This window comes from Patagioenas fasciata, chromosome 5 (genome assembly GCF_037038585.1).
Source record: "Patagioenas fasciata isolate bPatFas1 chromosome 5, bPatFas1.hap1, whole genome shotgun sequence".
In the NCBI taxonomy this organism is placed as follows: domain Eukaryota; kingdom Metazoa; phylum Chordata; class Aves; order Columbiformes; family Columbidae; genus Patagioenas; species Patagioenas fasciata.
This window is the reverse complement of record NC_092524.1, coordinates 30,834,371-30,860,689: the sequence shown is the minus strand read 5'-3', so window position 1 is coordinate 30,860,689 and position 26,319 is coordinate 30,834,371. Positions and strand designations below refer to the sequence as shown.

Here is a 26,319-nt window from a genome sequence, read left to right as displayed (position 1 = left end):
GGGATGGTCTGGTCGGCTAGAGGTATACAAGAAATTAATGAAGTGATTGAGCAGCTCCGGTACTTTGAGGACAGCCTTGCTGGTTCTCTACGGGCTTGTGTCTCCGCTGTGGAGAAACTGTGTGAAAAATCTGATGACCGGTTTGAAAAGCTGTTGCAAGAAATCAAAGAGCTCAGAGAAGACTCGTACCGTTCACGACCTGCACAAACCTATGTTTCAGCTGTTAGGAGAAGGCGTTTCCAATCTCGAGAGAGAGGGCAGAGACAGCCCACAAAAAGAGGTTCACTGTGGTTCTTCCTACATGAGCAGGGAGAAAACATGAATAAGTGGCATGGAAGGCCTACCTCAGAACTTCAAGAACGAGTACATGAGATAAAAGGAAAAACTCCTAGGAAGGTGGCTGCTCCAGTTTACAAAAGGAGCAGAAGAGATTCTGATGCTCTTGAAGGAACCTCTAATTCACACCCAGAGACTGTGCAAAACAGGAATTAGAGGTGCCCTGCCTCCAACCAGGTGGAGGAAAGGGATAACAGAGTCTATTGGACTGTACAAATATTATGGCCTGGTACAACACAACCCCAGGAGTACAAAGCTTTAGTGGACACTGGTGCTCAGTGCACAATAATTCCTTCTAATTATAAAGGAACGCAATCCATCAATATTGTTGGAGTGACTGGGGGATCCCAGGAACTGACTGTTGTAGAGGCTGAAATGAGCCTAACTGGAAAAAACTGGCAAAAGCATCCCATTGTGACTGGTCCAGATGCTCCATGCATCCTTGGTATAGACTACCTCAGGAGAGGGTATTTTAAGGACCCAAAAGGGTATAGGTGGGCATTTGGTATAGCAGCTGTGGACACTGAGAAAATTGAACAGCTGTCTGATTTGCCTGGTCTTTCAGATGACCCTTCTGTTGTAGGACTGCTGAGGGTTGACGATCAGCAGGTGCCAACTGCTACCACGACGGTGCATCGCCGGCAATACCGCACCAATCGAGACTCTTTGATTCCTATCCAGAAGCTGATCCGTCAATTGGAGAGCCAGGGTGTGATCAGTAAGACTCGCTCACCTTTTAACAGCCCAATCTGGCCAGTGCGTAAGTCTAGTGACGAGTGGAGACTAACTGTAGACTATCGTGGCCTGAATGAAGTTACACCACCACTGAGTGCTGCTGTGCCTGACATGCTAGAACTGCAATTTGAACTGGAGTCAAAGGCAGCCAAGTGGTATGCTACAATTGACATTGCTAATGCATTTTTCTCTATTCCTGTAGCAGCAGAGTGCAGGCCGCAGTTTGCTTTCACCTGGAGGGGCATCCAGTACACATGGAATCGCTTGCCCCAGGGGTGGAAACACAGTCCTACCATCTGCCATGGACTGATCCAGACCACGCTGGAGCAAGGTGAAGCTCCAGAACACTTGCAATATATTGATGACATCATCGTATGGGGCGACACAGCGAAAGAAGTCTTCGAGAAAGGTGAGAGAATAATTCATATTCTTTTGGATGCTGGTTTTGCCATAAAACGAAGTAAGGTCAAGGGACCTGCACGAGAGATCCAGTTTTTAGGAATAAAATGGCAAGATGGCCGTCGTCAGATCCCAATGGATGTGATCAACAAAATTGCAGCAATGTCTCCACCTACTAATAAGAAGGAGACACAGACTTTCTTGGGCGTTGTAGGTTTTTGGAGAATGCATATTCCTGACTACAGCCACATTGTGAGCCCTCTCTATCGAGTGACTCGTAAAAAGAACCAATTTGAGTGGGGCCCTGAACAACGACAAGCCTTTGAACAAATTAAGCGTGAGATAACTCATGCGGTGGCCCTTGGACCAGTCCGAACTGGACTAGATGTTAAAAATGTGCTCTACACCGCAGCCGGAGATAATGGACTTACCTGGAGCCTCTGGCAGAAAGCACCAGGAGAAACCCGAGGTCGACCCTTAGGTTTTTGGAGTCGAGGATACAAAGGATCTGAGGCCAACTATACTCCAACTGAAAAGGAGATACTAGCAGCATATGAAGGAGTTCGAGCTGCTTCAGAAGTGATCGGCACTGAAGCACAGCTCCTCCTGGCACCTCGACTGCCGGTGCTGAGCTGGATGTTCAAAGGGACGGTTCCCTCTCCACATCATGCAACCGAAGTTACATGGAGTAAATGGATTGCACTGATCACACAACGAGCTCGAATTGGAAGTCCCAACCGTCCAGGGATATTAGAAGTGATTACAGACTGGCCAGAAAGCAAAGACTTTGGGATGTCTCCAGATGAGGAGGAAGTAAAACGTGCTGAAGAAGCACCACCATATAATACGCTTTCAGAGACTGATAAGCAGTATGCACTGTTCACAGATGGATCCTGTCATCTTGTAGGAAAACATCGAAGGTGGAAAGCTGCTGTGTGGAGTCCCACACGACAAGTTACAGAAGCCACTGAAGGACAAGGTGAATCCAGTCAGTTTGCAGAAGTGAAAGCCATCCAGCTGGCTTTGGACATTGCTGAACGAGAGAAGTGGCCAATACTTTATCTCTATACTGACTCATGGATGGTAGCAAATGCCTTGTGGGGGTGGCTACAGCAATGGAAGAAAAGCAACTGGCAGCGCAGAGGTAAACCCATTTGGGCTGCCACACTGTGGCAAGACATTGCTGCTCGGCTAGAGAGCCTGCCTGTGAAAGTTCGTCATGTAGATGCTCATGTGCCTAAAAGTCGAGCCACCGAGGAACATCTAAACAACCAACAAGCGGATCAAGCTGCTAAGATTAAAGTAGCTGAGGTGGACTTGGACTGGCAACATAAAGGTGAACTTTTCCTAGCTCGGTGGGCCCATGATGCTTCAGGGCATCAAGGTAGAGATGCAACATACAAATGGGCTCATGATCGAGGGGTGGATTTAACTATGGACACTATTTCACAGGTTATTCATGAATGTGAAACTTGCGCCGAAATCAAACAAGCGAAATGGTTAAAACCTGTATGGTATGGGGGGCAATGGTTAAAGTATAAGTATGGAGAAGCTTGGCAGATTGATTATATTACACTTCCACAAACACGTCTAGGTAAGCGTTATGTACTTACAATGGTGGAAGCAACCACTGGATGGTTGGAAACATATGCCGTACCTCATGCTACAACCCGAAATACTATCTTGGGCCTTGAGAAGCAAGTCCTTTGGCGACACGGCATGCCAGAAAGAATTGAATCAGACAATGGTACTCATTTCAAAAACAGTATTATAGACAATTGGGCCAAAGAACATGGTATTGAGTGGGTATATCATATTCCATATCATGCACCAGCCTCTGGGAAAATTGAAAGGTACAATGGTTTGTTAAAAACTACACTAAAGGCACTTGGTGGTGGAACCTTTAAAAACTGGGATTCACATTTAGCAAAAGCCACTTGGTTGGTCAACACTAGGGGATCAACCAATCGAGCCGGGCCTGCCCAATCAGAAATTCTACGTACTGTAGAAGGAGATAAAGTCCCTGTAGTACACATGAAAAATATTTTAGGAAAGGCAGTCTGGGTTACTCCTGCCTCAGGCAAAGGCAAACCTATTCGTGGGATTGTTTTTGCCCAGGGACCTGGCAGCACCTGGTGGGTGATGCTTAAGGATGGAGAAGTTCGGTGTGTACCTCAACGGGATTTGATTTCAGGTGAAAATACGCAATGCTGAACTGTATGATGTGAATTGCTGCACTAACAATGTTTAATAAGTGTCTTTCAGATCAAGACAATGGTGATGAAACTAGAGCTAGCTTCTTCGAGTGGCGCCCGACACCTTCTTCGAAGTTGGTGTCCTTAACCCACAAGCAGTGGTCATGAGATGCACTTGTACCATTTTTCCTGCCCTGGGAGACTGTTGTGACAAAATGAACTTAATGAACTTTTCAAAGGATGGTCCACTGATTAATTACTCCTGTGTATATATGTACATATGTGTATATATATATAGTAGTAGTCATTAATTAGATAGTATTGATAGATTGTATTGATAAGGTTTAAGTATTCAGTGAATGTCATATTATAAGGGGTGGAATGTCCTGGTTTTGTTAAAAAACAAGTTTCTCTTTTAGTGAATTTTTGCCTGTCAGCTAAAGCCTTCATATTAGCTGCATTTTCCTGGAGAACCCGACACATGTTTTGGTTAAACCTAGCAATGGAATGCAAACTTATTGATAAGCATGGATGGACATCTCGCGAGAGGGGCAACGAGAAACTGGTGATCGAGAGACTGACCAACGGTGTATAACATTCCATTCACGTGAATACTTCATATAAAAGTGGGAGATCACGAGGATCTCGTCCCTTTTGCCTTTTCCCTTTTTTTTCCTCATGGCTGACATTAGGAGAGGACCTTGCTGGTCGTCCCTGTGAACTGAGGCCTAGTGAGAGACTGAATCCAGCTCCGGTTGGATACAGAGTCTAATCCAGGACTTCGGGTGCCGGCTCTGCAGTTGCTGAGACTTACAAGATTGGTTTTGTATATTTTGTATTATTTTCTCTATTCTTATTAGTAGCATTAGTAAAACATCTTTAACTTTTCCAACTCTCTTCTCTCTGTCCTTCTTTCCCTCCCGATCGCCTGTCCTGAGTGGGAAGGGGGGAGAGGGAGGGGCAAAAGGGGGAAGTGAGGGGGAGAGGAGGTTAACAATACATCTGCCAGGGTTTGATTGTCACCCCGCAATCCTAACCCTCGACAAAGGTGCTTCTCTTTTACCAGATTAAGCAAATGCAACTCCACCAGTCTTCTGTCATAGGCTGTGTGCCCTCAAACCCCTGATCATCTCGGTAGTCTTCCGTCACACCCACTTCAATCTCTCTGCTTACCCCTTGAACTCCGCATTCCCAGACTGCTCGCTATATTACGTGTATGTCCTCCTCACTCCTGACTGAAGGGGGTTACACCTCTGACATAGCCCATTATGCAATTTGCTTTATTTGCAGTGCCTAATCCTACTGACTGTAATATCCCCTGTGCCTGCAAAATGTTTTCAGCAGAGCTGCTATTTGGGCAGCTGCTGCTCAGTCTGTGCTGACTCAGGGGCATATTCTGTACCTGGTGCTGAGTTTTGAACATTTTCTTGTTCAATATCATGAGATTTCTGTTGGTTTTCTCAAAGACCTTCTGGATTGAAGATGTGCCATTTGTCATGTCAGCCACTCCCTGATTTTTCAGTATTGTCCCCAAATGTACTGAGGATGTGATCTCACTGTACAGCTCACTGATGAAGTCATAGAACAATATTAGTCACAGTTATTTACCCCAGGATACTCCATTTGTCACTAATCAACATCTTGCCATTGTAGAAGGCAGCTCAGCCAGTGTTCAAGCCATCTAACTGTGTTTATCCAGGAAGATTTCCACAATGTCTAAACGAGAATGCTCTTAGAGACAAAGGACAAGCCTTACTAAAGCTGAAGTATGTTACATCTACTTTTCTCCACATGACCGCGTACCCTGTCATTTTACCATGAAGGGCAATCACAAGCCTGATGTCCCCTAACTAAATCTGTGCTGAATGTTCCTGATTTCTGCCTTGTCCTTCATTGTGATTGGAGTGAAGCCCAAGAGGACTCCTGGCCTCGTACATAGTTTACCAGATCCTTTCTTGCCTTCACATTAAACTACCCTGTCCTGAGAGACCTCCAGACACCATAATGCTTCATACATAATAGAGCAGCAGCCTAAGAGTCATGCAGCTGGCTATTGCAGCGCTTTACTGAACATCTAGGTTCTCTAAGCAGACCCTGATCTGCTGCTTCCCCAATGTTGGATCTCCCAAGTCCTCCCCTAACCATGCTGGTACACATAGAGGCCTGGGACTAGGGGCTAGGGTTTACCTGTGAGTACTGAGTACACATGTGTGTACTTGTGTGAGGAGCTCCTCATGTTCCAAACTCACCATCCCAATGGCTATGCTGTATTACTTGTTCCTTCTAAGTGGCTAAGGCTGAGGACCAGAGTGTAAAGGCCCCACAGTAGTTCACTGATGTCAGTTAAAGAAGTTACAGAGCCTGACAGAATGGTGGAGAAATTTAAAAAAAAAAAAAAAAAAAAAATCTTTAAAATGTTTTTAACTGTGAAATAAGAACACGACCTGCAGGTATTTTTCTCGATAAAATGGCCTCATTTCTTTCACAACACTTTGTTGCATTGGAAACAAGATTAAGTCAAAAGAATGCACTGAGGGAGAGAAATAATCATCTCATTGCAACGGAAGCAATTTGCAGAAAAGATTTGTCACCATTTTCAGAAATGGAACCGTAACAATCCATGTGGCCAGAGCGGCAGGCCTGTGAAAGACTTCTGTCTGCCTTTAAATTGTTTGAGCTTGATACTGACAAATGAGAGGAATTAGATGCTGTCAGGTCTGTACCTCACTCCCAGGGATTGTCAGTCACGCCAAATTGCATTACTGTGGTCTTAGATGAGATCAGACTAAGAATAACTGCAATCTGATCCCCAGTCTCCAGAGATGAGAGATAAATGCACTTAATGCTTTGTCTCATCTTTCTTAAGATGTTTTCACACTCTATTTTTGCCTTGAGGTGCTGACATAAAGGACCCATTGAATCGGATGTGCAGTTATGGCAGTTTCTGGGTAACAGATTTTTTTGTAGTGCCCTGAATGGCACTCTGCAAAGTCACAGCTATCTAATGTAAGCACTAACCTCACTCTATGATCTCACAAAAAAAAAAAAAATCCCTTGGCAGCCACCTGAGTGTCATTCCTGGGAAGAGGGCAAATAAGAGAGCAGTTTTTGCCTAATAAAATTAACTTTTCAGGGTTTGCCAGCTTCTTATACGGAAAAATTCAGTCTTTCAAAACCAATTCATACGTTTGAAATGCAAAATGCCATGGGATTAAATTAGTGAGTGTAAGCTTGTCTTTCTGCACCTGTCAATGTATTCGCACACTTTACGCTATTCCACGGTAAATAATTTTCAACAATAAAAAGAAATAATGGAAATGATCATCAGATCTGGCTGGGCTGTAATTTTTGTGGTTAGAAAATGTGACATCACTAGGAAAAAGTCCCATTTGCAAAATTATGTTTGCTAAGCTATAAATAGTCAATTTTCAAAGGTAGTTTCTGCAATTGTTTCAAAGTGATTGCATTTGCCACTATAATGGGCAAATAAAGAGATAAACATCTCTTTTGCCATTTGCTAGAGGAATGCAGCTGGGGGATGGTTCAGAGCTTTAAAAAAAGTAGCTCATGAGATAGAAACGTCATTATTATACGTAATCATTTATTGCATTATTGCAAGTGTTAATTGAAGCATGAGCAGGGTTTGGTTTTCCAGGCATCCACACCCACAAGTAAGCTGGGGCTCACTAGTAATTATATGGGAAATTCCTTAAAATGTTTCATATAGTAGTGCAGGTCTCAATGGTTTTCCTAACAGGAGAGATGTAGTGGCTTGATGACGTCACCAGCTGGATTGCCCAGTCCTTGTGCTTTTACCAAGTCTGGATTCCCAAAGCAGAAGCTTTATGTGCCATGTGATCCCAAGCGAGGACTCCACCCGCCTCCACACAGCTCGTTTCTTCACCCCCATATACCTTCAGTTCAAGTCCCGTGTCCTTACCTGCACCCTTAAATCCTGGCACTGTGAAGTGCACTGAGGAGGCGGATCAAGCAATTGTTTCTCACAAGACATAAGCTGCTGTTGCTCAATTAGACTCTAATAAGTGCCAGCAGTAACAGTCGGAAGTGCGTCTCTTCAGCTGGGATGCATGGGAGATATTTCAACATTGTTATCCCAGAGAAGCTTTCCCAGAAGAAACCCCAAAGATGCCGAGAGTAGATACACACTGTGCTGTACAGAGACACGTCAGCAAGAAGGGGATAATGTGCTCAAAGATTAAATTACCAGACTTATTTTGACCATATATCTTCCCACAGTGCTGGCTGCCAGCAATCAGCTAGGAGCAAACTGGAGCAATGTCACGTATTTTTATCTCAGGCACTGAGATCAGTTTGGCTTTCTAGTCTTAACCTGATGGTGCTCTGTGCTTCGACACTTTATTCTTCCCTTCTCGCTCCTGCAAATAACTCTTTTACCTTCAGACCTGGTTTATATCCCATGATTGTGGATTATATTTTCTGCTAACAATGTCATTACCATTATTAAAACTGCTGTTTCCATATGCCCATGGCCCCTTTAAGATTCTGCATGGATTTGTCACACTGCAACATACACTGGTTGGTAGTTTATCATTACATGCAGGCAGTTTTATGTGACTTGTAGTGCTTGTATCAATTAATGAGTTGTGAATGGTTGAAGCAGAAAGATAAAATCCTTACCCAAGGTATCTTGCTGCCTGAATAGAATATATTTGCGTTAGCATTAAGAGACCTGGTCACATAGGATGATATTCTTCCACAGCAGGACTACAGCAGGAAGCTATGTGCCATTTCTGGCAGGGAGGACTCTTGCCTATTTCCTCTCTCCCTTGGTACCCTTCATAGCCTTCAAGATGTGTCCTCTACAGTGGCACAATCACTTCCCTAGCCCTGCTGGCCACACTATTCCTGATACAAGCCAGGATGCCATTGGCCTTTTTGGCCACCTGGGCACACTGCTGGCTCATATCCAGCTGGCTGTCAATCAACACCCCCAGGTCCTTTTCCACCAGTCAGCTTTCCAGCCACTCTTCCCTGAGCCTGTAGCACTGCCTGGGGTTGTTGTCACCCAAGTGCAGGAGCTGGCACTTGGCCTTGTTGAAACTTGTACAATTGGCCTCAGCCCAACAATCCAGCCGAGCCAGATCCCTCTGTGTGGCCTTCCTACCCTGCAGCAGATCAACACTCCCACCCAATTTGGTGTCATCTGCAAACTTCCTGAGGGTGCACTCAATGCCCTCATCCAGATCATTGCTGGCTCCAATACTGAGCCCTGAGGAGCACCACATGTGACCGGCTGCCAGCTGGATTTGGCTCCATTCACCACAACTCTTTGGGTCTGGCCCTCCAGCCAGTTCTTTACCCCATGACAAGCACACCCATCCAGGCCATGAGCTGCCAGCGTCTCCAGGAGACACTGTGGGAAACAGTGTCAAAGGCTTTACTGAAGTCCAGGTACACAACATCCACAGCCTTTCTCTCATCCGCTGAGCAGGTCATCTTATCATAGAAGGAGATCAAGTTAGTCTAGCAAGACCTGCCTTTCGTAAGTTCATGCTGACTGCGTCTCATGGCACAAAGGATGATCTGTTCCACGACCTTCCCCGGCATCAAGATCAGACTGCCAGGTCTGTAATTCCCCAGATCCTCCTTTTGGGTCTTGTAGATCAATGTCACATTTGCCAACTTTCAGTCAGCTTGGACTTCCCTGGTTAGCCAGGATTGCTGATAGATAATGGAAAGTGGCTTGGTGATCACCTCCACCAGCTCCCCCAGGGAGGAGGGAAGGAGAATGCATAACATCAGGTTTATGTAAATACTTTATGGGTACATACAACATCTAGAGTTTAAATTTGTATCCAGACTCATTCAGACCAGCCATTCACATTCAACAAGATGATCTAATCATTGTATTGTTTTGTCTAGTCCAGCTCTCTCATCTGCTGTACCTCTGCTGGAGCTGCTGTCCGTCACAAAAAATATAGTAAATGAAAGTAATGGGAAACTGCTCCATTTTCCTCTGTTAATAGTTTTTAACTGCTTTTACAAAAAGCAAAACCAAAAAACAAACAAAAAAAATTTTTGTTTTTTTTCAACTTAGGTGTTTTAAACTCACCATTTAATTTATAACAGTTAATTTCAATGACAGGCAGACTTCCGTACACATTTAAATCAAATCACCAAGAGGCAAAATAAGGCTGTGCTTTGGTTGTGGCTCAGTACAGCTGCCTTGCTACCCTGCCTTGCACCTTTGCACTGAAGAGGATTTTACCCCAGGGGATTGATTTTGTTCCACTTTTTTCCAGGCTCACAACACCTCTGTAAACCAGAACATCTTGTCTCTGATTTTTCCACCTGATCTTGAAACCAATCCATGCCCTACAAAATCTTCAGCAGGCATCTAACATAATTAGTGCTAACACAGCTGGGAAAAATGTAGTCTTCTGTTTAAGCACATAAAGATTTTCATAGGTCTGGTGTTCCTTTGCAATATTTTATTTTTAATTAATATATTATTAAACAGCTAAAAGACACAAGCAAGCAATTTCTATAAAGAGTAGCTAACAGTTGTAAAAACAAACTTTGTTTCCTTGGTGTTTGGCAGCAGATAGCAAGCTCTGTATTTGTAGGGGGTTTCCAGTAAGATGTTCATCTGAGAGCAGTGATCTGGGGTACATTTTGGATGAGGCTTTTGCACGCATGCATTCATCTTCAGTGCTTAAGCAAACATAATGCCAGAAGAGCAAGGCCCATTTCATTAGCACGCCATGTGCGTTTTCACACGTTTTTTTTTCTGGTGAGGAGCAGAGAGCTTTCTCCTTGCAGCACTTGCTTTAGTTTTCACGCACTCTGCTCCAACAGCAATTTGACAGCATGTAGCACATGGCCAGGCACGACTAGGGACAAGGAACAAACATACGACCTTCAGGGAACAAACAGAGAACACTTCAGTGGTGCATTCCCTTAGGCTTCATTTACATCCTAAAGGAAACCGGTGTCAAGGAGCAGACCTGAGCACAGGTCACTGATGGTGCAGTATGTCACTGCATTTGTGCTCTACAGTTTTGTGGGGTTTGGGCTGTGCAAATGAGCACGTGCTGAACCAGGGCCCAGGTGTGCTTTGGGATCAGCCTGTGCCAGCCGCCGCTTCCCAACAAGCTGCACAGATAAGACTGTGCCAGGTGCAGGTCCCTCCACCCTGTGGAGTCCTCCAGCAGCCTTTGCCCTCACAAATGCCCTCCAGGTCCTCCTGCCACACTGTCAGGTCAGCAACATCATACTGCCTTAATGTCATGCTACAAAAAGTAAAAAAGGGAAAAATGAAAAAAAAGGAAAAGAAAAAGAAAAAGAAAAAAAGGAAAAAAAAAAGGAAAAAAGAAAAAAGGAAAAAAGAAAAAAGAAAAAATAAAGGAAAAAAGGGGGTAGGGCAAAACAAAACAAAACACACACCTCCCCCCCCAAAAAAAAGCAAACAAAGCAAAAAACAAATAAAAACCAACCAAACAAAAAAAATCAACATTAAAAAAGAAAAAAAAAAAAACACAACCACAACCAACAAACAAAAACAACAAAACTAAGAAAATCAAAACCCAACGCTCTGGGCAATGATACAGCCCACACGTAATCTGGGGCTCTGAAATGCAAACGTATTTTTAAAACTGTTATGTTTTAAGGCTACAGGGGTACCACATGGGAACCCCAGGAGATCGAGGGGCACACACTTGCGTGTGCCTCTTGGCTGCAAGGTTAAGCAGCAGCCCCTGGCCCTACTCTTTAAGTGTTGGCACAACCTTGGGTGACAGTTCTCCTGGCAAAGGGTGAGTGACACCAGCTTCCCACCTCCTTCCCTACCCACTGCTACATTCCTCACTCTATAACAGGGTTTAGCAGTCCCTCAGAAAAGTCATTCTCTACTGACTGTGGGTTATCTGAAAACCCTGTGTCTTTTCTGTCTCTTTCACATTTTAGTGGGTATTTCTGCTTGCGTCAGCAGCACTAAGAATGCACCGAAAACCCCAGTTATCAGTCTGTAGAGCATTTAGAGAGACCAAGTTTTCTCAGCATGTCTGAGATGCCTCACTGCCCCGCACATGCTGCCAAACTTCCTGAGGGTTACAGATCAAACACCGACTAGCTGAAGGGCCAAGCACCAGAGCACGGGTGAATCAAGGTGCACCAGGCCATGGGACATGGGAGCACACAGCCTCTTCCAAGTCATCCTAGAAGGGCTTATTTGCAGGATCAGCAAGAGGAGCCTGACAACACTGCACACCCTGTGCATGTGCGTGCACAGAGCCGCATGTACTCTGTGTGCACATTCCTGGACCACGGCACGCTGTGCCAGGACGTGCTGCTCTCCTGTGCGAGGGCAACAGATCCTGCTGGTCGGACTCTTCTGAGGCAGCCTCCTGCTGCCACCTCACCTTTCAGCTCACCATGGCTCTTTATTTTTTCCTGCAGCCAGTATCCGATTAGTTCTTGTCTTCTCATGGTCTGAATTCGGTTGTACAGTTGCTTTCCAGCTGTTCAGGTTCCTCGGGTTTTGCATGGTATTCCCTAGCTCCGTAAACAAGCCTTGTACAAGGACTATTGCTGAGGCTTATCCATTCCCTTTGCTTGCAGCACAAGCAGCATTTAGTAGATGCAGGGTTCAGGCAATGAAGTCTTTTGTAAAAAAACCCTTTGAGCTTGAATACTGTCTGTGTACACCAAAAAGGCAGACCCCTGTTTCTCTTTCTTTGTCTAATTTTGGATTTCAAGTAAAATTAATTCTAGATATCAAGTAAATTTCCAACAGACAGGAAATGGATAAGATTTTCCTTGGAGGTCTCAAAGAATATGCTATGTTTGGATTAAATAAACCAGAAGCAGGTCCAAATCCTTCAGCACTAGGACATCTGGAAACTTCCCTGACTTCTGTGGAGCTCTGTTTTGTATTGCCCAGCATCCTTACCTACCATCTTTTTATAATAATATAGCGGAGCGCTATAAAGATGTTCCAAGCTCCTAGTTCAAGGCAAAGTCTCTCACTGCATTCCAAAGCAAATGCAAACCAGGCGTCATTTTTCCAATTTTTCTCCTCCAGCAAGGAGGTGTGATAAAGAATTTACTCTTTTTATTTGTGCTCTATTTTAGTATAGCACTTATTAAAAATACCTTGCCTATGATGTTATGGATAGAAGACTGTGAAGGGCAAAAACCTTCAGGGTGTGAAAATACAATGGTTATACACTCAGTGAGTTGTGTTATCCTACATTCAGTTTACATGTATAAGGAGCACCAGTTTATGTCTCAGTCATTATCATTAAATTAAATGTATTTGAGTCTATGGTAATTATTCCTCCTGAGTTTCTGGTATGAAAAGCTTGTTTCGAGCTCTTGACATTTTAGTGTATAAAGGCACTACACTTATATATCAATATAATCACTCATGCCTTATGCAGAATATTTTCCTCCAGACGCTTTAAAGAACCAAACTCAGTCTCTGCAGCTGATGTCCTCTCTCCTTGAAATGTAACTGCCCCCCTCGTGGCAGCCCAGAGCAGCGTTTCTGTGCCAAACTCTTGCAGAGGAATGGAAAAAATTAATAATTTATAAATCAGCAAGGGGAACTGGCCAGACAGAATGTGATTGTCCACATTGCAGTTTGGCTGTTGTTCACAGATATATATTACTCTTTGGCCTGACTTTAAAGTGGAGCCCACCAATTCAGTGCAAATTCTAGTTGCTCAGTCTACCTGAAAATCTGGACATGACTGAATGCAAATGGCCAGGACTTGGTTTGTAACAAAGCATTGAAAAGACACCAACAATGGGCTCAAGTTTGAGGGGATAGGCACATACAAAAAACTATCACCATCACCATCACCATATTCTATAGCATCAGGGAGGTCCTGGAAGGTCTCTGCTAACCAGGACCCTAATTTCTTAAAAAGTAAGACCACAGTGGTCTGAAAACTTGGGGGAGGAGATTAAATAAACCCTTTTGAAAGCTGGGAACTTGAACAAGGCAAGATGAGAAATGTACAGGTTTCCTCAGTTTTCTGTAAATAACGAAGACTTTTATGTGTTGTAATGTGACTGTGATGTGTTGTAATGTGACTGTCGCAGCCTTCAGTGGGGAACAGTGCAAAAACCCGGCTCAGCGGTACCCAGCTCGAGAGTAGCTGGGGAGATTCGCAGTCCTGCCACTTCTCCTCCTCCGTTCAACAGCACTCCGGATTGCCTGGAGGAGCAGGTCTTTGTTATTGAGGATGTTGTATTTGCTCAGATTCACGAGTTTGTCAAAATTTTCAGAGGAGTAGATTAGCCTAGTGAGGTAATAGGGCGAGCAGTTGTTCTCCAGATTTACTTTGCCTTCTTCTGTCTCTGAAACAGAGCGCTTTACTCCTGCAGAGAAAGACAAAAGCCACCACAGTGAGCCGAGTCTGGAGCACAAAATACATGGTGGTGGAGGGGATGGATCTATTTGGCAGAACTCACTGCTAAAACCAGCCTCCAGGACAGACTGCACCCTCCCCACCCCCAGCGTGAAAGGGCCATTCCTGCTCAGCCTTCCTCTCCTGCTAAAGCTCAGATCTGGAAATCTCTCAGCAGAGCTGGCAGGAATCACAACCTTCCCCCCATCCTGCCCCTGCAGACAGTCATACCTGGCCCCTGGGGCCTCATCCTTTCTTAAACCCTGTAAGTCTCACTCTCAGATGTGCCACACACTTGGAACACCTTCCAAAATCCATGATCAGAACTCAGTTAGCCGTGACAAGAGCGTATCTGCCAGCTGGAGTGAATGGACAACCTGGTGCGCACAAGGAGGCTGCATGACGCTAACCAGGCAGGATTGCCTGTTGCACAGCATGGAGGTGCAGAGAACACAGAGCACCCCACATCAGCCTCTCATCCTTCAGCTTCACTTATCAGCCTTGGATTAACCCAACCTCTTGGTTTTACCGACATCCATCCTCCCTGTTCGGTCAATCTTTTTGTCGAAAAGTAGGACACCCTAATTCCCTCCATCAGGGACTTCTGCAGCCTCATATTCATTCTTCCACAAATGTTCTGAGTTACACTTTTTTTTTTCTGTCTTTTTTGCCCATCTTCTTGCAGTCTGAACCAAATATGTCCAAACCACAGATGTATTGTGAAATGATTGTCAGGGGGGCTACAAACAGACTGCTGAGATATTCTCTGTGATGTCTACCAGAACTGCATGAAAATTACACATGAATTTTGCTTGAGACATAGCAGGATTTAGTCTAATGTAGTGGTTTCGGGGCAGCATGATGAGTTCAAGGGGCTGGGCAGAGGCTGTCACTAGAAGTGGCTGTATTAAAAACATCCAAGTTTTGCTTCATTATGCCTCCCAATATTCAGAGCGCCAAGTTATCTGTGCTATCCACATCCAGATACAGCTGCATCTGTCTCAGGTACACAAAAGCACAATCTATAGTTGTATTGTAAAGGGGCACTTCCCAAGCTGATTCTCTCTTTTCTGGAAGATAAATAGTTAAAAGCAGGAAAAAATAAATAGCCACATTCCACAAGGTGTCTCTCAGTCATCTAGAAATGAAAAGCTCCACTGTTAAACTTGAAATCCGTGCAAGCATGTTGCCAAGCACCTTCTTCTCCCAGCCACCCACAACAGTTGCTGGTTGTCAGCTTGACTGATGAATGATCAGCTGCTCAGAAATGTGCAGGTGAGTGTCATAGCTCACCAATTTGGGCCTGGAGCACTGAGAAACTGCAGCAGCTGCTTTGCTGGGCATAATCTCATCCATCTTTCATTCAGAGAGACTTGTAAAGCACCCACCTGTTTTACCTGTCCAATGGCTCAGTGGCTTTCTCTCACTGTGCATTGCCGTTTGGACCATCCCTAGTTGCCAGGTAACAAACCCAGCTGCCTCTCCTTGGCACCTCCTCTCTTCATCTCTAGAGTTTCTAAATGTGATTTTGTTGGTATATCTCTTACACCACATGTTCTCTGAGTATGGTGAACACCATAGTGGAAAAGGAGCTTTACTTAACCTGTTTTGCTGTTGTTCATAATCCTCCCCAAATGTTCCCTTAGAGACATCCATTTTTCTGTGGCCTCAGAACCACAATATAATTTTGGGCAAAGCTGGAAGAACACTTTGTCTGCTGTGCTGAGCAGTAGCAAGGGAGAGCAGAAGTTCCCCATGGCCTGACAACTAAAAAGGTTGTGTGTGAGATACTTCAGGGTTCATTTTTGTAAGAGCTCCAGCACAGAGGAAGAGCTGAGGTTAAGAACTGAGACAGCAGAGAAACCAACAAGACACTGCCCATCTGAATTTTTGCAGCATATCCCACAAGATGTTGGGAAGACCTAGCCTATACTGAGACTCTCTTGTTCTAACTCAGCCTTTGCTGTTTCATGCCTGCATTCAAAGACAGCACCTGAGGGCAAAGCCCAGTGCCTGCTGGGGCTCCATGCAGAGCCAACCCAGCTCCATATGTCCCCATAGCAAAGCCATGTCTGCTGTTGAATTCCCTGGAGAAAGGGTGGAAGGATATGAGCTATGTCACCTGGGAAAATGTGGGTCTTGCTGTCTGTTAATCATGTGCACAGGGCTGCCCAGCTTGTGTGCAAAGCTCTCTAGCAAATACAGGACAGAGCCCTTCCCTGTGAGTAATACAGGCTTTCCCTTGTGTACGCCACAGATTAACAGCTTTTCTGGCAGCTCTTTCTGATTCACTGTCTTTTATTAAAGGAAGTAACCTTCTTCTCCCAGATTGCTTCTACCAATACCATATAATGGCCAGGCCAAGGTAGGACCATCAGTAACTTTTATGCTTCTTACACGTATGCTAACTAAACATTGCATCCTGTCCACCTCCTGCTTTTTATTTTTCTGAACAGGTTCACAACAGAATTACTTGACCCAGCTGTTAGCAGCCATGTGCCTGTTCCTTCTGGTCTGACTCCTGGGCCACAAACATCTTTCTTATTGTTGCTGGAGAGACTTGCTAATTCTCTCTACCTAGCTGGTGGTTGGCACAAAGGCATGAGAGTATGGGAGAAGCAACCAGTGTCCAGCCTACTTGCTTACTGCTCATTAACAGGGTGAGGGTGAGGGAAGAAGCAACTGGCAGATGTTCTCGGTCTCTTCTAGATTGAGGAGGAATTCTGGTGCTATCTTTTCCCCACCATCTTACCATTGCAAGTGTTGCCTTCTCCAGTGTGCCTTGCAGTGTGAGTTGTGGCGTAAAGCCTTGTTCAGCTCTGTGGCCTACTCAACCTCACTGAGTTTGCTGTGGTTTGCTAACCTGTCTCTTGAGCAGTCTGTAGAGGCTAATCAGCAGAGACATGGTCCTGCCTCAGCTACCTCTGTCACATCATGGCTTCCTGGATGAGAGATACAGTTTCACTTTGTATGTGGGGAACATAATCCCAGTTTTGGTAAGAAGGTTAACATGACTTGGTTAACAGGAAAAGAGTTAACACCTTCTTCTTCTCTGCCATGGTGGAAACTCATGTGCTTTGAGCTGAATGTGGTAACTTAAATTGGTCTGATGGATGGCTGGGCATCCTCATTCATAGCCCAATGGAAGAGGCAAATATAAGTGTATGACCATGCTGAGTAGGAGACAGGATGGTCCCACACACGCAAAAACTGTGCCCTCAGTTAATATTGTTGCTACAAAGGACAATTAAGATCCGTGCTGTGGAAAAACAAGTGGCTTGAACTCAACTAAAAAATATAGTTTCATCAACTGAACTTACCAGGCTCCTTGAATTCCTTAAAGGTGTCATTCACCAGGGGGAAATGGATTATTATGGGTGCTCTGGGGTCCTCTGCATCTGAAAACACGTAACATTCCTTTGGGTTCTTCTCTTCTTCTTTACTTATCTCCACTTTGGGGAATGGGATTTTTTGTATCTTGCAGTATTTGTATGTCATCTCTAGTTGCTGTGGACACAGAATGTCATTGCCTTAAATCCAACACTAAGAAAAGACTCAGGTTTAGTGAGGTATCATAGAAATACTGTGGCAACTTAATTCAGTCCCTAAAATTACTCTGCAATGAACATGCAGTCTGAAGTATCCACAGAGTAACCCTACTTTGTGCCACAACTCACTGCAAGTCAGAAGATGCTTCTTATCTCCCTATAATGTTTTTTACAGTGAGAGAGAATGACGAAAAGCCACACTTAGAATTTGTCCTGAGTACAGAGCAGGAGTGATCAAGTTCATGTCTCCAGCAACCAATTGTTAACTGCGATCCCTTAGGATCCCAGGAAGTGTATGCTGCACTGCATTACCGAGAAAACACCCTAACAGTTTCTGTAGTTCTAGTCTTGAGGGAATTGTCTTTCCTCCTCCAAGATACAGTGACTAGCTTGCTCTTGATTGAGACCTGGACAGCTGCCTACTTGGAAGTTTTACTGACACAACCATCTCCATAGTCTGTCCAGTTGGTCAGTGCCCATCCCTCCTCATCACAAAACACAAATAAAGGGAAGGGGGAATTTTCCTGACCACCCAGAAGGACCTGCAGGAGCCTTGAAATATGTGATTAAAATTATATAAGCATGGTACCTACAAGACAACCTACAGTGATCAGCCCCCAGTCCTCTCTTTCAGAACACCAACAAACTCCATTACTTACCTCACAAGCTAACCTTCATAGTATGAGGATCACTTCCATGCCTTTACCAATCAGTAATTTTTGGAGCAACTGGTCATTGTGAAATTTGAGCATCAGATATGAATTTGGCTATTAAACCTCACAGTTTCACAAGAGGAATTTTACCGAGGCTGTAAGGAGTAAAGCATGTTTATCTCACCTTGAACACATTCCCCAAACCATAATCAAGTGAGATAATGACATCTACATTCCTCTCTGGCTTGAAAAGTGCCGCACCACTGCTGTTGATGAAATAGCCAACATCTATCAGGCAAAGATATTTCTGCAGCGGTGTCAGATTGTTAGGGAAAGAGTCCAGCACAGTGTCTGAAAAACATTTTAAATATAGTTAGTGGTGCACTGGTAGGAAAGAAGTCAGTAATTATGTCTGTACTACATACTAAGGGCAGCCCCTTGGTTGCCCTCGAGACCAGGCTCACCTCCCTCCATAGTGCGAGCCCACAAACGTGGCCCCAGGAGCACGCCCTCCAAACTGCACATGTGGGCACATCTGGCCTGTTAGCACATGCCCCAGGCACACCACAAAGGCAGGCTGTGAGGCAACCAGGCAGAGGACACGTGAGACGCAGACTCCACTGGCCTCACAGCTGCTCTGGGGAGTGACTTTTCACAGAATGCAGACTTTAGCTGATTTTTTTATTCCCCTAAGAACTGGGAAAAATGCAAACAACAAAAACAATTTCACAGTGTAGCAACAAATCTAATAAATGCACTCAATGCACATCAATGCACACAAATGCACTCAGCACATCAATGCACTTCTGCATTGCTCTTTTTTTGCTTTTGCATTTTCAGGATAAGACTCCTCTCCTAGGATGAAAAATCTGCCTTCAACCTCCTTTCTGTGATCTCTCATATAAATTATCTTAGCCATACTGCAAAAGGAATACCATGTCATACACACAGTACCTCAAAGTATTGCTTGAATTAATTATACCTTACATGAATGCCAAAAGGAGCCAAAAGTGGGTTATACTAACTGAGAAGTTGAGATCTAAAGCCAGTTTCTCATGCCTAGGCTCATTTCTCTGCCAGCAACCCCACCAGCCTGCCCTGTAGACAGCAAGTCCACCATTGCTCCCCTGGTACCATTTCTAGTTCGATGGAATAAGAAATAGTTTACCATTGTTTTAAATATCAAAATAGCGGTTTAAGAGAGTTCCTCAAGTTCACAAATGAGGTAGCAAAGCCCAGAGCAGACCCCTTGAGCCTTAAATCATTTGTGCTTATGTATTTTAAGAAATTGTTTATCACAGAAATACTGCAGGTAAAGTCCAGCATTCCTTTTTTTTTTTTTTTTCTGCCTCCTTGGCCTTATCCTGTAGTGTTGATTTAAACTGTGCAGAATAACTCCAGCTTGTTCCATAGCCTGGAATGTTTGACAGCAGCTTGAAGTAATAACTCATATTTTTTCCATTCCCTCACTGTCAAGTCTTCACAAAATTATTTGCTTATTTTAGTATTCATGGCTGCTGGGAATTCATAGATCCTGCTGTAATGAGAGACATTTGCCTGCAGTCCCTCACAGAGAAACAGAGTGCACTTTTTAGTTTTATTTGGCTTGGTTAATATTTTTAGTTGAAATTCCATTAACCCCATTTTCTTATCAAGGAGATGGAGCTGTGCAGCATTTATTCATGGCTGGATATGTGAACTAGCAATAGGTATTTCCCTGGAAGAGTTTCTTCTTCCATCCCACACCCAAAAAGGGACTTTAGGAAGTCCTGTCTCAGGAGTTCCTTTAAAAGCATGAACACTACTGTAAATGCATTACAATAATTACAGGCTATGAGTTCTCAAACTTTTCACCATGAAAACTAGGTTTTTCACCTGGCTTTTAAAGCCTTGTTTTAATGTTTCAGATAACCTGAGGTGCAGGGAAGCCTTGAAAACACAGCTGTATTGGGAGACTTCACCTACCATGACAGTATCTTTTCTGCTCACAGAGCTGGCATCTAACTCTTGTTCCTGGAGATGGATCCATACCTGTTTTTAGTTTGGTCTTATGCAGGTATCCAAAAGAAGATGCAAAATCTGCTAATTTTTCCCACTACACACTTCCAGTTTCCCTTTTCCCACTCCAGACTACATGCTTTCCAGTTTTTTTACTTTATTTGTAGAATGTCTACCCTGAGGTAGTCTTTAGTGTCCCTATGCTCTTCTCCTCCAAATCATTCTTGAAATCCACTTCCACCCATTTGCCTTTACAAAATTGCTAGTCAGCAAATGTAAGGAAAATTCTTTTTTTTAACATTACTGACTGACAATGTTTCCTTCATCCACCTTCTTCAGATACTTGCTTGCTCCTTCTCTCACCCACCCTTCTTATGCTACTTGTTTTCTCCTTTCGTTTTCTTAGAGCAAACTCTTCTAGGACACAAATGTTTTGCTTACTGAACATTTTAAAATCACGTATCACGTGTCTGCCTTAATCCACAAAAAAAAAGCTCCACCATCTCTTGCCATTGTCAGCAAACAACGTAGCAATAGCAGCTGAGGACAAAAAGTGTTGTAACTTGTACAAACAGGGGAGAGAAAACACAAGCTGCCAAAGAGAAGGACTCAGAGGAGGCAGAGAACACGTGTTTTCTTGCTGAAGTCAGATTAACCTTAATAATGTGGGGTCCTCCCACACTGCTACCTGCTCATGATGATGATAAATGAGGATGCTGGGATTACAGGAAGGTTTGTGACGCACAAAACCTCATCTCCATCACCTTGCTATCATTTTGCAGATTGTTTCATAGCTTTTACATAAAACTATTGTGACTGTTTACTTTGCTGTTCATCTTATACATCAAGTCTACCCATTCTGTTTGTTTAATATGTACAGTCTAAACCTATGTGGCTTTAACTTTCTGGTTTGGGATCTTTGTATTTCTGTTTCTGAAGGGTTAAAGAGAGGTTTCTGGATGGATAAATCATCAGGCAGGAATACCACACAACCACATGCTTGCAGCCAGTCCTTTCCTTCATCTGATCTACATAATAACCTGCTATTTTATGTTTCCGGTGTTACCTTTGTTTCTTAACCTCAAAAGATTCTACCCTTTCTGAATCTTTTGACTACTGTACCTATGCGGAGTGACAAGCTTCCTGTAGAAGAGCATGCTTTGACACAAATTACAGCTCTCTTCAGGTGGTGAAAGAGTGGCCCATGGACTAGATCATTTTGACCTGTTACCCTCAAGACACAGACACCATGAATACAGTTCCATCTCAGCAGATTTCCAAACCCTGAGAAAATATCTCTAAATGTGAGATTTCCAAAGTCTAAAAATAAAAAAAAAAAAAAAAATCTGAGATGTTACCTGCACACTGCAGCTAACTCTTTGTTGCAGTTACCTTTCCATTCAATAAATTTTTTCTGATGGATATAATCCTTATGAAACTCTAAGCCTCTCAGGAAGTTATGAGACTGTCCCAGTAGTGGACGCTTGGTCATAATGTCCTGAAACATTTCAAACAACTTCCCTGACAAGCAAGATGGAGGCTCAATGCAAGTGATGTCATCCTCGGGTGAAGATTTTTCTGAAATAGAGAGAGGAATTGTGAGAAAAAACATCAGCAATCTGTTCTGCTGGGCACCTTTACTGGGTAGTTGCCCTTGCTGTCTTCATGTGGGTGGGTCCGTCCCCTCCCTGTTTCTTGCAGTCTGCTTGAAAACATATGCACGTGGCCAATCCTATTTAAATAGGGAAATATTTGCTTTTCTTTAAAGCAAGCACAGCTTTTTTTTTTTTTTATTTTACTCTTTCAAATGACACACTGGCTTTGTACTTTGCCTACTAGTAAAAGCCACCCTCATTTGCAGTCATGGGAGGAGTCATTTAACAGACCATAAGCAAATTTTAAATGAAAAACATTTGTAATAAATAGAATAAAATAAGATTAAAACATCAGATAACAATCATTCTGATACAAGCAAAATCATGCTGGAAGATCCACAGTGTGGCAACACAACATGCAGCAATTTAGGGAAAACATATGAGAGATTATTCACAAATAGTAGCAATAATGTATCTTTCATAATCCTCTCCTAAATAGGAAGCACTGTATGGTCAAAACCAAATACTGATTTGGAAACTCTTACCTATATCTACCATATCTTTGGCCCATCGTTCCCAGAATTCATTTGAATTTGAGGACCAGTACAAGCCATCCAGCAAATTCCTAGTAAAGATGTTTGTCCAAAGACCTGCAAGTCAAACCACATGGGACCATCACATGCCAACCCCTATTACAAGCATCCATGCTACATATTATTGGCCCATGTGAAATGACCCTGTCATGACACAGCTGAAGCAGTAGGTCTCACAGAGTTCAGACATAATGGTGTCAGCACTTTAGCGCTCTTTCTCAAGAAATAACTACACACAGACCATTCACTGTATAGTGCAGTGTAATAAGATGTATCAAGTCATCCAAACAATGTTTTAGAGTGTTTACTGTGCACTTGTGAAAGAAAGCAGGCTTTGAAAGCATGGTGAAGCCATATAAGCATAAGGCCCTTCTTTAAAGTGATTTATTCTTTAAATTGATATGAAACCCATTTTTTCCTTTTAGGCATGTTTTGTTTCTGCAGAGTTCAACTGATCCAGGGTCAAAGCAGAATTGGCTCCATATGTGAGTCTGGTTTTGGAAAATAAAGAACTATCCTTTGTCATTAAGCTCCATGCCAGGTACTCACATGAGGAACAAATTCCATCTCTAGCAAACTTCATAGTGAGAGAAATACGATTTTTTTATCTCCCCTGGGAAATTGGTTTTGGTATCAAAAGCTAAAATTCTGACAAAGATTTAAAATCTGCCTGGGGCAGATAGATTCTCCTGACTAGCTGCTTTTCCCCTTTTCTTTACCTTTAGAGGAAGAACAGCCAGTCAAAACAATTGTCGGAGATTAAAAGAGCTTTCTTCATCCTTATGGCCAGGGAAGATTAGTGACATCATTCTCAACCCACCTCACCTTTGTGGGTTGTTCTAGATGAGTTATATTTCATTTTCAGCTCCTTCCAATACCACCCTAGCAGTGTTTTGTCTACAGGTATAGCTGATCAAGTTGAAGATTTGATGATTCTTCAGGGAAGAATGGCTTATTATTTCCTCAACTTGCCTCCTTCACCTGCTTGTTCAGTTCAAAAAGCGGGAAGGGGAACCGCTCTGCATCTTCCTCCAATCTGCCCAGGTTAAAAGGGAGGACAGGAGGAAAGAAGCTTTACAAAGAGCAGAAGTGTACAAAAGGGTTAGAAAGCCCATTGAATCAAGACCTAGAGCAGACCAGCTGGCAAAGAATGTTTTACACAAACCTGTGGCTATCTAGTACTATGCTTTCTAGCATATTATGATTAACTATTGGACTGCTAAGTCACCTTCCAGATAGCAGATTCGAGATTCTGGAAGCTTCTTCACTCGCCTTCCCATGAAGAACTCACTGTCAAAATATTCCGAACGAATGGAGGCTCCATATTTTGGTATGGCCACCTCGTAAGGAGAGAACTCTGCCCACTCTACAACAGAATTGAAACATAGCATGCTTACTGTAATAAAATTAAGAAGACAAAACCTTCCCCTGTGGATAAAACTATCTACAAGCTCCATGGACCTTGCTTGTCTCAGCAGCTCTGTACTATCAATAGCTTTGTATTGCAAACTACACTGCCCAGTTCCACACAAACTGAGGGATGATTTGCATATAAAAGGAAGTAGCCTTTCTGGGATCCACTTGCATCTCTAAATCAAGGGTATCAAATGTACAACATGCAAGTGTGATGCAGCCTACAAGGAATGACAGGCATGAAATATAACAAAGCAGCCTGAAGACACATCAGCTCCAAACTGGAAAGCATCACAGTGTGGGTATGGGCATGCAGTTTCCAGACTCAGGCTGTCCTGGATAGTATTGCAGTAGAACCATAAAACTAACCAAATGTAAGTACTAACTGTTTTTTCTTTCCAGTAGCTGTTAATTTTATTACTTTTTTGCTGAATGTAGCCTGTGTCCACTTAAAGACTGCCATATCACACCCATCATAGCAATCATATTCCCCTCCATTTTCATACCCTCATCCGTATTCAAGTATTCAAGGCAGTGACAATTAAATTTCATGGCACCTCTACAAACTAAGGAAGCATCAAAGCCATTTTATAGGTGTGGAACTGAGGCAGAAAAAGATTACATGATTTGCCCACACTCACAGTGTCTGTGGCAAAACTAGAACTTCAGCCCAGATCTTCAGAAATGACCTGTTCATGCCTGAGGATGTTATCCAGCAGTTCTGCTCTTTCTAATAAACACCCAGCAGTTCGCAAAAAAGACAAACATTTTATTAAAAGATGAATACAGAGTCAGGGCAAGCAACAGATGTATTCCCCTTCTATTCTCCACACACACACCCTTCCTCCAAATTCTCTTTAGAGCCTACTTAGAGTTAGAAGAAACTCTAGGAATACTTACCTCTAAATTTGAAAGTACCAAACTTCTCCTCTTTCACATTGAGGACTGCATAGAAAGGCAATGGGTTTTGTCCATGCTCCAATGCCTTGCGCTGATCTGTGAGTTTGTACTTTCTTGGCTAACCAAAGAGATTAAAAAAAAAAAAAAATCACAGTAAACCTCTGGAAAAGCATAGGGCAAAACCACTGACAAAATCTACCTGAGTACGGATAGGTAACATATGTTTTACAACCCAGAGGAAACTGTGAGTCACATTTTTATGAGACATCTTCTTTCATGTTCCTGCACTTTCCTTCCTGTTTTTCTTTTTGATACCTAGTAACTTGTTCATTAATATCTAATGGCCTTGACTGCCTATATGCCAAAGATCTTTACTAAGACTGAGACTAATGTTTACACGAGGACAGATTACGCTAGCTCTGAAGTGCCCAACTGGAAACTGGCTTTAAAAGACCTGACTTTTCAGGGGGAATTGCTCAGTTCTTTCTGAAAGTTTGCCTACTGAAGTTGCTAGCTGTTGGGCACTCTAGTACAGAGGCACCTTCGACCATTAGCTACCTTGGAAAATCCTGGCTACACGATCCTTTGTCATTGTTTATAAACCACACTGGGATCCCTCAGTCACTTTGGATTTGTTCCACACATTACTTCATGCCCTCAAAGAGTAAAGCTCCGAAGAAAATGAGTGGATGTTTCCCAAATGCGTGGCAGGACCACGTACATACCCGTTCATGTAAGAACATTTCCTGGACAAGTGACCACAGGGTTGTAAAAGATGACACATGTCCTGCTTTTTTCCTTTCAATGACTTCTTTGTGATAATACTTCAGATGCTCTATAGACATAAGGTTGAGCTTGCTTTTTGTCACTTGTTCTTTTACTGCCTGAAGTGGCCCCTCCAGAGACTTCTGTGACCAGTCAGCATGTTCGTACAGGTCTGCTAGGGTCCTAAAGAACAGAAATGTGAGAAAATCATCCATTTATTTGGATGGTTTTGGAAGATTACTGTATTTACCCAACCACTTTAATCACAGAAGAGAATCAGCAAACCTAAACTGAAGTTATGACTGAAAGCCAACAGTAATAGCTTTACTAGGGAATTACATTCACTTATTTACAATGTAAGACTTTGAAAGACATGCATCTCACTGTGTGGAAATGTCATGTTACAGACATTCCAAATACCAGTCTCATTTTCTATACGCACCATGTTGAGCCAGAAGCCCCAGTGACATAGGTAACGCAGTCCAACAGATGCAGCTTCTGAAGAGCTAAGAGGTGGCCAAACATAGCTGACATTGCTCTGAGGCCTCCACCTGTTGCCATAACAGCTATTACTGGGACCTATTAAAAACATAAGTATTATCTTCAAAAAATTACTCACTTGCCTACTTGGAAAAGTCTAATTACAGCTCTTACAAATTCCTCAGCAGACTTCATTGAAGAATGATGAAACTAAATCAACATTCAGTCAGTCTTTACCAGTACCTTCTTCCAACAAACCTCCAGATACTCAGCAGGTTCCCTTAACCCCAAATCTTGGATAAGTTTGAATAT

At 43.2% G+C, this 26,319-nt stretch overlaps 1 protein-coding gene across 11 annotated transcripts in view; it reads right to left on the bottom strand.

The window, feature by feature from the left end:
• Positions 1-10,116: 10,116 nt before the first annotated feature.
• The window catches only part of LOC136101770 (acyl-coenzyme A thioesterase 1-like), a 68,605-nt gene continuing 52,402 nt past the window's right edge, over positions 10,117-26,319 (bottom strand). For 8 of the 11 annotated variants that reach the window (XM_071809201.1, XM_071809200.1, XM_071809204.1 and 5 more), the window contains 9 exons: positions 25,970-26,106; positions 25,488-25,710; positions 24,763-24,880; positions 23,678-23,815; positions 22,402-22,506; positions 21,654-21,839; positions 18,448-18,614; positions 17,383-17,569; positions 10,117-14,033 (listed from right to left, as the gene is read on the bottom strand). In XM_071809201.1, the coding sequence (XP_071665302.1) occupies positions 13,786-14,033; positions 17,383-17,569; positions 18,448-18,614; positions 21,654-21,839; positions 22,402-22,506; positions 23,678-23,815; positions 24,763-24,880; positions 25,488-25,710; positions 25,970-26,106 (1,509 nt within the window). In that variant the 3' untranslated portion in view covers positions 10,117-13,785. Of the gene's footprint in view, positions 14,034-17,382; positions 17,570-18,447; positions 21,840-22,401; positions 22,507-23,677; positions 23,816-24,762; positions 24,881-25,487; positions 25,711-25,969; positions 26,107-26,319 lie in introns of those variants that run through there. The other 3 variants (XM_071809208.1, XR_011739336.1, XM_071809209.1) reach the window with 3 other exon arrangements.